At 40.4% G+C, this 13,322-nt stretch overlaps 1 protein-coding gene across 13 annotated transcripts in view; it reads left to right on the top strand.

Moving 5' to 3' along the window:
- HHAT (hedgehog acyltransferase) overlaps window positions 1-13,322 on the top strand; it is a 309,501-nt gene that overhangs the window by 11,366 nt on the left and 284,813 nt on the right. For all 13 annotated transcript variants that reach the window (XM_070591304.1, XM_070591299.1, XM_070591298.1 and 10 more), the window contains exon 2: window positions 2,838-2,971. In XM_070591304.1, coding sequence (XP_070447405.1) covers window positions 2,838-2,971 — 134 coding nt within the window. The remainder of the gene's footprint in view (window positions 1-2,837; window positions 2,972-13,322) is intronic.

Genomic DNA, 13,322 nt, shown 5'->3' with positions numbered 1-13,322 from the left:
GTAAGTGGGGAAGAGTTGAAGAGAGGTGTAAGGAAGAAAGATCTATTGAGAAAGACAGGTGAGTGTCCATGTAGTGATAGCGTTTTGAGATGGCATTCCTGGAATTGTGAGTGATGGGGCAAGAGAAGTGAGAGTACTACATGTCATTCCTTTGGGGATAAGAAGAGAGGTGGTGGGGAAAAGATGCTGGGCAGAAAGCTCTGCAGGTGGCCCCCACTGGGGTGTCCTTGGGTTGGTGTCGGGCGAAGAAGAGGAGTAGGACATCAGAGAGAGCGCTGGGCTGGGGGTGCTGATCTGCTGAGCAAGCAGCGGGTAACCCCCCGTGGGAGGTCAGATAGATTTCATCAATTTGGGAAGAGAACCAGGGCTCTAGCTAGGTAGGCTCCTGGTGAATTAAATCCACCAACTGGTATTGCTGGACAGATCATAGCTAATGTTTATTGAGTGCTTAGTCTGTGCCAGGTCCTGGATGAGCATTTTACTTTTAATCCATTCAAAAACCCTATGAGGAGACGTATCTGCTAGGTTGTGATCCGCTTAAGTTCCTCCGCCAGTAAAGGGCAGAGCCTAGACTCCACTCAGGTCTGCTTGATGTGGAATTCACCACTGTGCTGTCAGGGGAAGGCTATTTGGTCCCATCCCCAAGTTTTACATGTGAGGACACAGCCCTGCTGCTTTGTTCCTCACTCCCATGTATCTTTGTATATGTGTCTACAGAACATATACAGTGTAGCTAAGAGCAGCATCAAAAAGGGAAATATTATAACGCTGAGCTTTCTAGTTCCCTGACAGTTAAATCATTAATGCAGGGGAATTGACCTAGAAGAGAATGTCCCTGAAAAGCTTCTAAAGAGCAGAGCTTCTAGAACTTTCATTTAATCTCCAAGATTATTCATGTTCAAATTTCAGTAGCACGTTTAGCAGTTCAGCTCTTTGCTGATCAAAGATTCTTAATGAGGTGAGGAGGTCATCCAATATAATACTAACATGCTTTGAAAGTAGAAACATAAAACCCAGAGGTTAAAGTTAACTTCCCACTAGGAGAACACTAGCACATTCCTACAAAATTCCAGAAAGAAACCTTAAAATATTCTAGGAGATGCCAGGTATTTAAAAATAAAGTGTGACTAGAAATGTATGAAGCTAGAAGTGGTTCTGAAAAGTAGTGGGGGAAACTGAGAAGGCGTTGTGGAAGTACTATAGGGCTTAGAGCTAGGGATGGAAAGCTTGAGTGTCTGCTCTGGATCTCTTAGGTTGCAGGAGAAACCCAGACCAAACTGACTTTTAGGCTCTCTAGTCCACTGACTTCTGACCTCATACTTTATGGAAGCCGAAGTTTCTTTCCCTTCCTGCTCTGTCCCCTCCTAGCCTGAAGAAGGGAGTTCACATTTGTCGTCTGTAAAACACCTACCTCGCTAGGCTGTTGTGAAAATAAAATGAGATAACGTGTGAATTCTGATTTTTTGGCATTACCATCACATATTAGAAGTGCTTACTCAGGGCTTAAATTTTTGCTCTTAATTTAATTGGGCATCCACAATGACGCGTATTTGAGAAGCAATGAGAATCATAAAAGGGCTCACATTTAGCTAACTCTTTGTTGCTTGGGAACTGATTATTTAATTTGCAGATGGAAGTTTAGGACCTAACTTTCCATCACCTGCCCTGTTGCTTAGAATATAGATGTGATGGGGGGCTGGCCTGATGGCATAATGGTTAGGTTTGTGTGCTTTGGTGGCCTGGGGTTCACAGGTTCAGATCCCAGGTGTGGACCTACACACTGCTCATCAAGCCATGCTGAGGCGACATCCCACATACAAAATAGAGGAAGACTGGTACAGACGTTAGCTCAGGGACAATTCCTCCAGCGAAAAGAAAAAGAATATAGACATGGCTCCCATAACAGAGAGATCTAGATTAGCAGAGGTTAAATAACCTAGAAGTACATTTTTCTTTCATGTAGTAGTCCAGGTATCAGTGGTCCAGGGCAGTTTGGGGCTGGGGTGGTATATGGAGTCAGGAACTGAGGCACCTCTGTCTTGTTTTTCTGTATAGCTTTCAGCTTTTGCTCCAAGGTGGCTGTTCAACTCTATCCAGTAGGAAGAGGATGACCACAGCTACACAGCCAGAACTATTCAAGTATCCACACTTGTCTATGCTATAAAGTTGAGCTCAGCATCCATGTGTTCAGATAAAAATTCAATTACTCTGTAAGAAAGGAGACTGAATATTGCAGGGTGGGCAACGAGCAGCGTCTGCCACGGCTGCCTGGGGTTATGTCATTAGCTTCCCTTTAAGAAGTGCACGGAAGATGGAAGACGGAGGAGTTTTTATTAAGCCATTCTTATGAACAACTACGGGATGACATTTGAAGGATAGAATGAGAAGGCTAAGGCCGTTGGTTTTGAAGAGGTTGGGAGATGATTTGAGCTTTTCTTTTGTTCAAGATTTTGAAGCCATTTATTATTCATGGAGTACTTAGTATCCCTTCTTGCTGCATTCTACGCCGTGTGCCAGGTACTGAGGACTCAGAGATCACGCACCCTGCTCTCTAAAGGTCCACTTCACGGGGCAGACATGTATGTCAGGCAATGAGGACAGAACTGTCTGGTGTACACTGTGATGGGAGGCTGTGGGAGCTCATAGGGAAAGACCTGCCCACCCCAGGCAGGCAGGGCATGTGTGTGTGTGTGGGACACAGGTGGGCGGTGTGACTGAGGGTTTATCTTGAATAGCGATGGGTCCCTGGGAGAGTGAGCGAACTGACTGGTGATAAGATGCTGTTCTCTAGTGTCATGTCCATGTCTTAATGTTTTTACTTCTGTTTCTCTTCCTAGAAACTCTCAGCGTGCGCATCGGGACCCTTTGTCACAAGGAGCAATGCTGCCCCGTTGGGAACTGGCTCTTTACCTGCTTGCCTCACTCGGCTTCCACTTCTATTCTTTCTATGAAGTTTACAAAGTCTCCAGAGGTAAGGCCCCCACTTTTCTGAACTTGTGTCAAGAAAGGAGGAGGGGAGGGAGTGGTCAGATGTGGAAGATTCAGGAAGATGATCTAATGGGCTTGGGATGACTTGGTCCCCGCTTTGCTTTCCCCTCGTCTTGGACAGTTTGAATCAATGACCTGAGTCAGTGTAGTTTTCCACCCTAATCCTGGAATTCTGGATCCTTTTGGTGATCCCATGGCTGGTCTTCTGTAATAGGAGAGTTTGATTCAATGGCTATTGAAGGCCATGGAGGGGATATGCATTCAGAATCGGCAGTAACCTATTCTTGCCATCACTCCTCTCAGACATATGGAGGCAGCTTGTGGTGTTGGAGGCCCAGACTCCTTTCCTTTTCTTGTTCTGCTGTTTTTTATGTGCGTGTTGTAGAGGAATCATCACCAAGTCCATATTCCAGCCCATAGGAAGGGGGATGGGAACCAACCTTTTCTTTAAGGGCAGCTTGGCAAGTTACCCTTGTCACTTCTGCTCACACCCAGTTGGCCAGCACCAAGTTCCATGGTCATAGCAGAGAGACTGGGAAATATTGTCTGCAGCTTGGTGGCCATGTGCTGCTTCAGACTTCTCGTACTGTGAAAGAATGGGAGAAAGAATTTTGGAGGGACCATAGGTGGTCTCTTCCATAGTCGAGGACAGTTTCTTAGAGGTGATGGTGAGCCTTGACTTATGGAAGAATAGGAGTCAGCCAGGTAGAGAAGACGGCAGAGGATCTGTGGACAGAGATGAGTTTGCAGGCAAATAGACAAGCTTGTGCAATGCCATTGGGAGATGGCATCCCAGATTGTAGCATGATCTGGGAACTACAAACAACTCAGTAGGACTGCCGTGTAGAGAGTGAGGGGAGAGTAGCAGGAGTGGAGCTTAGATCAAAAAACAGGGATAGATTGTGAAAGACATTGTATATTCAGCTGAGGAGTTTGGACTTTATCTTGAAGGCAGGGGAGTATGCAGAAAGTAGTTTTGGTCACTTAAAATGGCAAAGGTCAGTTTGGGGAAGCACAGCGGAGAGTGCTCTGCCCTCGGCATCTACCTCCTTATGGATCACAGGCATTGATTTGGGTCTGCATCACCGGGATTGACTTTTCTCCCATTCTAATATGTCCCACTCAACACCATGGCTCGGTTTTAGAGACTGACCATCTAAAGGAGGTGAGGGCCGTCTTTTGGTCAAGGATGCCCAGTAGCCACATTCCCTGCTGGAGTCTCTGAGCTCTCAGGGCCCACGTAGAAGGAGCTGACCTGTTCTGTGTCAGACACCATAGTAGGCACTTTGTGCACCTTGTCTAATGTAATCTTTAGAAGACAAACTTGGCTGCAGAAACACAGCCTCCAAAATAACTGTAGTCCAGGGCTGGTATGGATGTCTAGATAGCATGAGAGACCCTGGCTGTTTCTGCCATATTCCTCTGCTGTCCTCAACATGTGGTTGCACCTCATGATATGAGGTGGCTGCTCCAGCTCTAGCTGTCATGTTCACTTTCTTCCCAGCAGTAAGGATGGAAGGGAAGGGGGGACAGGCCCTCTGCTTTTTAGAGCATGACCTGAAAGTTGCTTATATTTTATGTGTTCACGTACTGCTTGCTAGAACCTAGTCCTGTGGTCACATCAACCTTGAGGGAAGCTAGTAAGTGTAATCTTTGGTTGGGAGGACATTTATCTAGCTAAACTCAAGGGTTTTATTATAGAGGAAGAAAGAATGGATATTAGCAGTTAATCGACAGTCTTTTCCATACGTAGTCATCTTAATTATCCATTTCTGCATAACAAACCACCCTGAAGCTTTGTGATTTAAAATAACTACCATTTATTATTTCTCACTATTCTGTGAGATTTTTTCCCCTTTTTAAATAGACTATTTTTAAGAGCAGTTTTAGGTTCACAGCAAAATTAACCAGAAAATGCTGAGTTCCCACCTACATACACATGCACAGCTTCTCCTACTATTAACATCCTGCACTGGAGTGGTACATTTGTTACAATTGATGACCCTGTGTTGATACATCATTATCACTCAAAGTCTATAGTTTACAGTAAGGGTTCACTCTTGGTGGTGTTCAGTCTATGGGTTTTGAGAAATGTATAATTCCGTGTGTATCATTATAGTATCATACAGAGTAGTTTCACTGCCCTAAAAATCTTCTGTGCTCTGCCTATTCATTCCTCCCTTTCCCCAAACTCCTGACAACTTAATCTTTTTACCATCTCCATAGTTTTTCCTTTTCCGGAGTGTTGTATAGTTGGAATCAGACAATGTAGCATTTTCAGGTTGGCTGCTTTCATTTCGTTTCTCTTATGTTATCTTCTAGGAGTTCTGTGGTCATATGCATTTATGGTTCCTCCATGACTTTTCATGGCTTGATAGCTCATTTCTTCTTAGTGATGAATAGTATTCCATTGTCTGGGTGTACCACAATTTATTCATACCTTCACCTGTTGATGGACATCTAGGTTGCCTCCAAGTTTTGGCAGTTATGAAGAAAGATAATATAAACCTCTGCTTGCAGGTTTTTGTGTGGACATAAGTTTTCAACTCCTTTGAGTAAATATCAAGGAGTGATGACTGGATCGTTATGGTAATAGTATGCTTCTTTTTTTTTTTTAAAGATTTTATTTTTTTCCTTTTTCTCCCCAAAGCTCCCCGGTACATAGTTGTATATTCTTAGTTGTGGGTCTTTCTAGTTGTGGCATGTGGGATGCTGCCTCAGCGTGGCTTGATGAGCAGTGCCATGTCGCACCCAGGATTCGAACCGACGAAACACTGGGCCGCCTGCAGCGGAGTGCGTGAACTTAACCACTCGGCCACAGGGCCAGCCCCAAGAGTATGCTTATTTTTGTAAGAAATCACCACTGTCCTCCAAAGTGACTGTACCATTTTCGATTCCCACAAACAATGAAAGAGCTCCTGTTGCTTCACATGCTTGCCAGCATTTGTTGTTGTCAGTGTTTTGAATTTTGGCCTCTCTAATAGTTGAGTAGTGATATCTCATTGATGTTTTAATTTGCATTTCCCTGATGACATACGATGTTGAGCATCTTTTCATAGGCTTATTTGCCATCTATATATCTTTTTTGGTGAGGTGTCTGCTTAGGTCTTTTGTCCATTTTTTAACTGGGTTGTTCATTCCCTTCTTTAGCTTTAATAGTTCTTTATATATTTTAGCTGATGTCCTTATCAAGTGTGTCTTTTCCAAATCTTTTCTTCCAGTCTGTGGCTTGTCTTCTCATTCTCTTGACAGTGTCTCTTCACAGAGCACAAGTTTTAAATTTTTAAATTAAAAGAATTTTTTTTTCTTTTTCTCCCCAAAGCCCCCCCATACATAGTTGTGTATTTTTAGTTGTGGGTCCTTCTAGTTGTGGCATGTGGGATGCTGTCCCAGCATGGCCCCATGAGCGGTGCCATGTCCGTGCCCAGGACTCGAACCGGCGAAACCCTGGCCCACCACAGCGGAGCACTCAAACTTAACCACTTGGCCATGGGGCTGGCCCCACAAGTTTTAAATTTTAATAAGTTCAGCTCATCAATTCTTTTTTTCATGGATTGTGGCTATGGTGTCGTATCTAAGAAGTCATTGCCATAGCCAAGGTCATCTAGATTTTCCTTATGTTATCTTCTAGGAGTTCTGTAGTGTTGAGTTTTATATTTAGATCTATGATCCATTTGAGTTAATTTTTGTGAAGGGTGCAAAGTTTGTTTCTAGATTCATTTTCGTGCACATGGATGTCTAGTTCTAGCATCATTTTTTGAAAAGACTATCTTTCCTCCATTGTATTACCTTTGATCCTTTGTCAAAATCAGTTGACTATATTTATGTGGATCTATTTCTGGGCTCTCTATTCTGTTCCATGTATCTCGTTGTCTGTTCTTTCACCAATACCACACTCTCTTGAGTTCTGTAGCTTTACAGTAAAAGTCTTGCAGTTGGGTAGTTTTAGTCCGACTTTGCTCTTCTCCTTCAGTAGTGTGTTGGTTGTTCTGTATCTTTTGCATCTCCATATAAGCTTTAGAATCAGTTTATCGATATCCACAAGATAACCTGTCAGGATTTTGATTGGAATTTCAGTGAATCTACAGATCAAGCTGGGAAGAACTGATGTCTTGACAATACTGAGTTGTCCTCTCCAAGAACATGTATTATCTCTCCATTTATTTAATTCTTCCTTGATTTCTTTTGTCATAGTTTTTATAGTTTGCCTCATATACAGGAGATATTGCAAGTTTGATTCCAGACCACCACAATAAAGTGAATATTGAAATAAAGTGAGTAACACAAATTTTTTGGTTTCCCAGTGCATAGGAAAATTATGTTTACACTATACTGTATCCTATTAAGTGTACAATAGCATTATGTCTAAAAAAATGTACATACCTTAGTTAAAAAATACTTTATTGCTAAAAAATGCTAACCATCATCTGAGCCTTCAGTGATTCATAATCTATTTGCTGGTGGAGGGTCTTGTAAAAAATGCTGTATTTGCAAAGCAAAATAAAATGAGGTATGCTTGTATATCTTAGCCATATTTTTTAAGATTTATACCTAAGTATTTCATTTTTGGGGGTGCTAATTGTAAATGGTATTGTTTTAAATTTCAAATTCCACTTGTTTGTTGCTGATATATGGGAAAGTGATTGACTTGTGTATTAACCTTGTATCTTGTATTTTTGCTATAATCACTTATTAATCTCAGGAGTTATTTTGTCAATTCTTTGGATTTTCTACATAGACAATCATGTTATCTGCATGCAAAGACAGTTTTCTTTCTTCCTTCCCAAAGCGTATACCTTTTATTTCGTTTTCTTGTCTTGTTGCATTAGCTAGGACTTCCAGTACAAAGTTGAAAAGGTGTGGTGAAAGGGGATATCTTTGCCTTTTTCCTGATCTTAGAGGGAAAACTTCTAGTTTCTCACCATTAAGTATGATGTTAGCTGTAGGTTTTTTGTAGATGCTCTTTATCTAGTTGAGGCAGTTCCCCTCTATTTCTAGTTTGCTGAGAGTTTTTAATCATGAATGGGTGTTGGATTTTGTCAAATGCTTTTTGTGCATCTGTTGGTATGAACATGTGGTTTTTCTGTTTTAGCCTCTTGATGTGATGAATTACATTGATTGATTTTCATGTTCTGAGATACTTTGTTTTTAGTAAATCTAGACTGGACTCAGCTGAGCAGTTCTTCTGCTTTGTGCAGTTAGTTGGGGCTGCAGTCTTCTGGTGGCTCAGCTGGGCTGGGATGTCCAAGATGGCTCGGTCACATGGCTGGCTGTGAGCCACGAGCTCAGCTGGGGGCTGTGGACTGGAGTGCTGTGGTTCTCTCTCTGTTGCTCTCGACATGGCCTTCTCTTCTCATTAACAGGGCAGCTGGGTTCCAAGAGGGAGTGTTGCAAGTGCACAAAAGTTGTATAGATCACTTCCACCTCATATATTGGTCAAAGCAAATCACAGGCCCAGTCCAGATTCAAGAGGAGGAAAGACTACACTGGAGCAGTATGCATGTACAGGGAGATAAGGAATGGATGACAGCCGTCTTTGGAGTCTCTCTACCACAATGGGTGTTATACTTCTTTACCCAGATGAGAATACTGAGGCTGAAAAATACAACTTGTCCAAGGTCACATATGATAAATAATGGAATTGGGTTTAACCCTAGGTCTGTCCAACTCTAGACCCCCAACTTTTTCTATTCTGCCACTCATATTTACTGATGATTTAATTTCCTAAAGCAGCTTGTTTTAAAGGGGAAGCCCTTTCATTTATTCTATTATTAAACTTTGAAATTTAAAGTTTTATTCCACTGGAACAGCATTTTTCCTTTCTGTGTATGGTAGCTGCAGGGATGGGAACAGGAGAGGATCCTTCTGTGGACAGTACAAAACTTTTCTGCACCTCCGCTGATCCAGAGGCCGTCCTGCTGTTTGACTTACTGACCACTCCCTAGCCTGAAGCTTCTTTTATCTTCTATGCTTTCCTTTTTTTTTTTTTTTTAAAGATTGGCAACTGAGCATACATCTGTTGCTAGTCTTCTTTTCTTTTTTTTCCATCTTCTCCCCAAAGCCCCCCAGTACATAGTTGTATATTCTAGTTGTAGGTCCTTCTAGTTCTGCTGTGTGGGATGCCGCCTCAGCCTGGCTTGATGAGCGGTGCTAGGTTCACACCCAGGATCCGAAGTGGCGAAATCCTGGACCGCTGAAGTGGAGCACACAAACTTAACCACTTGACCACAGGGCTGGCCCCTTCTGTGCTTTTCCTTTTAGTGTCAGTGCCAAAGTGTTTCTCAGGCCACTTCCAAGAAATATCTTCTTTCTCTAATGCTTTTGCCAGTTCAGCTCGTGGAAGCCGGATCCCCCTGTCTTGCCAAAGTGTGTTTAACTGGTATGATGTTGAACCTTCTTGGCTCTATGTCTAACTTTCTAATTCAGCAAAAAGTGCTATTTACCTGCGTTATAGAAGTAGGTCACTGGGAAAACCGTCGCTGGGAAAACTGTCTCTTCTGTGAAGTTTTTTGGGACATTTGTATCTGGAGTAAATATTGTGCCTCGAACATACTAGAGGCTGAAAACTTACTTGTTAAGTGAAGTGCGAGCGGTGGTATCTGCATGCCTGCTTTCTCTGGGCACGGAGCAGGCATCTTGTTCACTGCTCTCTCTCGTCCGCAGTGGCAGAGTTGTCAGGCCATTAGAGACTGCAGACTGATTTTACCAGCCTTAGTCAAAGGGAATCTCTTGGTAAATCACAGCCAGGACTGAAGCGAATACCCCTTCTTCCTCCCAACTCTACTGAGCATACAGTGCCTCAAAGTCATGTGGAAATACTTTGGGGGGGTTTGCTATGCTTGGTGACCCCTCCCCTGGTGCTCTGCATTGTTGTGGCTAATCCAGACCTACTGCATTAGGTTTGTGCCTTATGGTTCAGTAGATGTTAAAACACTTTATGTTTTATGTTGTCTGATTAATGAGGAAAGATACAATGTGCCATGCAGTAACCTTGAAAGAATTAATGCCTCTGCCTAAAAGAGGGCCATGTATTTTTGTGGTTCCTATCAGTTTAATGCAGTTCTTGGAATGAAAACAATTGAATTCTCATCGGTGGAAACCATTGGTGCTAGGAGGTAACCTGCAAAAGCATCTGGGAGGGGAAGTCTTAAGACTGGTGTTTCAGTTTACTACCTATTGGTTTATGTTCAGATTTTCTATTTCTTCTTGTACCTATTTTGACATTTTGTAGCTTTCTAGGGATCTATGCATTTTATGTGGGTTTTCCATTTGATTGGTATATTGTGGCCCTTAATACTCTTATTTTAAAAGTTGTTGTTGGCTTTTCTTTCTTATTGTATATTTTGTTTATTTATATCTCCTCCTTCACTCCCTCCCTAACTTCCCTTGTTTTTCTCTCCACTTCTCCTCTCTTCCCTCCTATTTTGCTTTTTTTTGATTAATTGTGCCAGAGACCTTATTATTCTTTTAAGCTTTTGACTTTGCTCAGTTTCTCACTGGTTTCTTTTTGTTCTCCAATTCATTGATTTCTGCCCTTATTATTTCCTTCGTTCATGTTTCTTTGGGTTTGCTCTGCTCCTTTTTATTCCAGCTTCATGAATTGAATGCTGAGCTCATTTATTTTCTAAGGAATCTATTTGTATTGCTGAATTGTATCTGATTGTTTTTCTCTGGAGGATTTCTAGAAGAGGAATTATAGAGTCAAACCACATGAATGTTTTTAAGGTTTTTGATGGATATACCCAGACTGTTCTCCAGGAAGGCTGTGCCAATTCACACTTCTGTTGGAGATGGTCCACCTTACTGTATTCTCAGCAAGTTGAACCTTTATTCTTTAATCCATCTCACGTGTATTTGGTATATGATATGAAGAGTTAAGTTATTTTTTAATTTTTTCCCCAAATAGATAACCAAACACTGTTTATTAAATATTTCTTTCCATATTGAATTATGATGCAATCTTGATCATGTACTAAATTTGTATCCATATTCCAGACCGTTATGAGGGAGCTGTCTTTTCTATTTCGTTCATTTCTCAATCAATTCTTACATGAGTACTGTACTGTTTTAATTATTTTTGTTTTATAAAATGTTTGAGCATTTGGTGGAGTACGTTACCACTCATCATTCTTCATTTCCACACTTTTCTTAGTTATTCTTATTGGTTTATTCTTCCACATACGTATTTGAAATGACAAGTTCTAAAAAAATCTCATTAGGGTTTTAATTAGAATTACAGTAACCCTAGAAATTAATTTGTAAATAATTGGCATTCTTATAATATTGTATCTTTCCAAACAGGAAGATGGTATTTTTCCTTTATTTACTTAAGGTCTTCTGTTACTTCTTTTAATAAAGACTCATGGTCGTCTTCATAACAGGCCCTGCTAAGATTCCTCTTGAGATTATTTCTGTCTTTTTTCCCCTTTGGGATTGGGATATTTTCCAATTATATTTTCTAGCTGATTATTTCTGGTCTATAGTAAAGGTATGTTTTAGTTTATCTATTTCATATTCCAACAATTTATTGAATTCTCTTAATGTTCCATTGGCTTATCATTTGCTTGTCCTGGTTTTGGATTTAGACAATATCATCTACAAGTAATGATAATGGCTTTGCTTCATCTCTTATTGCTTAGTTAGGACTTCTAGAACAATATAAATTGGGAAAGAATGCCGTCCTTATTTTACTCATATCTTCAGTGGAAATCTCTGGATTGTTTTTAATCTTAGTGAAAAGTTGAAGAAGCTTTGCTTTTTTTCCCCTTTTTTACAAATCACATTAAGGGAATCCTTCTAGCCCTTTTTACTAAATGTTAAAAATCAGCAATAAATGTTGAATTTTACCCATTTTTAATGTACCTATTCAGATGATTACAGAGTTTTCCTTTTTCAAGCTATTGATTGATATTTTGAAGTAACCAGTTTTCCAATGTGGTTTACATGGAATCCTACAACAAATCTTTGACCTTGGTGTTTTTAAATATGCTGCTTGTTTCCAAATTTAAAAAAAATATTAATAATTTCTAAGTGAGATTGGTTGACCTGTAGTTTTATTTTTTTGTTTCATACTCAGAGTTCAGTATTAGCGTTCTGTTAACTGTATAAAATGAATGGGGAAGCTTTTCGTTTGATTTTTTCATGTTATGGAACTGTTTAAGTAGAATATGTAATGTCTGCATCAAAGTTTGGGATCATTCACTTTTAAGTTTGTCTAGGTATGGGTCACTGAAAACTTTTCAGTCTCTTTCAGGGTTATTGATATATTTAGGTTTTCTTTTTAAATCAGTTTGAATAATTTATATTTTTCCATTTCATTGAAGATTCAAAAATATTACCATACAGTTGTATATCATATTCTTACAATGTTTTAAATCCCACTTGTGTCTCATTTCTCCTGTTTTAGGAAATTTACCAAAGGATTTGTCTATTTAGCAAGTTTATTCACTTTTTCAAAGAACAAGCTCTTGGATTCATTTATAAATTCTACTGTTTTTCTGTTTTCTCGGAAGATTACTTTCTAATAAACAGGTATCCTAGATTCTTTTAGCTTTGCAGGACCCAGGCTCACCTTCTTTTTATGTAGTAACTGTCTTTCTGAAAAGTTGCATATTAGTGACATTTTTATAAATGGAATTATGCTCTCCGTTGATTTGCATTTTCATTTCACAGGCTCTTTATTTTCTTTTCTTTAATCTTCAATGATCAGTAGTTTATGTGTCTCTAAATAAACTCTGTGACACCAGGGAGCCCTGATGTTTAAACAAATATGGAGCAAATTATTTATTTGAATTGCTGCCTCCAGTATCTTTGTTTTTATGTAATAGGTGTTCTTAAAGTGGGATACAAATATAATTGAGCATATTTACCTTTTACGTTTTGTTTATTCCTGTACATGCCTGTTCTTATCACTTATCACTAATCTCAGTTTATGAGAAAAGGATAAAGCAGCTCATCTATAGATTAATTCTTTTATATCGTTCATGCAACACACTAACCTTTATGGGGATGGGCTTTGTTAATCAAGAGGTAATTTTTCCCACTTGCTTTTGTGATTAGAGGAACTTGGTTGCAAGATGACTGGTAACTCTGGAGGGCCCAGTTCAGAGTGGGGAAACAAAGGCCACTAGTCCTGTTCTTGAATAGGTGGCCTTGCCCTTGGAACCATGGGGTCACCAGGGAGCCTTCAGTTAACACATCATTTGTGAAAGGACCCAAGTGCATGTCCCCTGCAGAATGCAGGAGCCAAGAACTAGACAGGATGTCTTTTTTTTTGGCCTTGAGCTAACATCTGCTGCCAATCCTCCTCTTTTTGCTGAGGAAGACTGGCCCTG

This window comes from Equus przewalskii, chromosome 23 (assembly GCF_037783145.1).
Source record: "Equus przewalskii isolate Varuska chromosome 23, EquPr2, whole genome shotgun sequence".
NCBI lineage: Eukaryota > Metazoa > Chordata > Mammalia > Perissodactyla > Equidae > Equus > Equus przewalskii.
The sequence above is the reverse complement of the archived record's forward strand: the minus strand, read 5'-3'. Positions and strand labels throughout refer to the sequence as shown.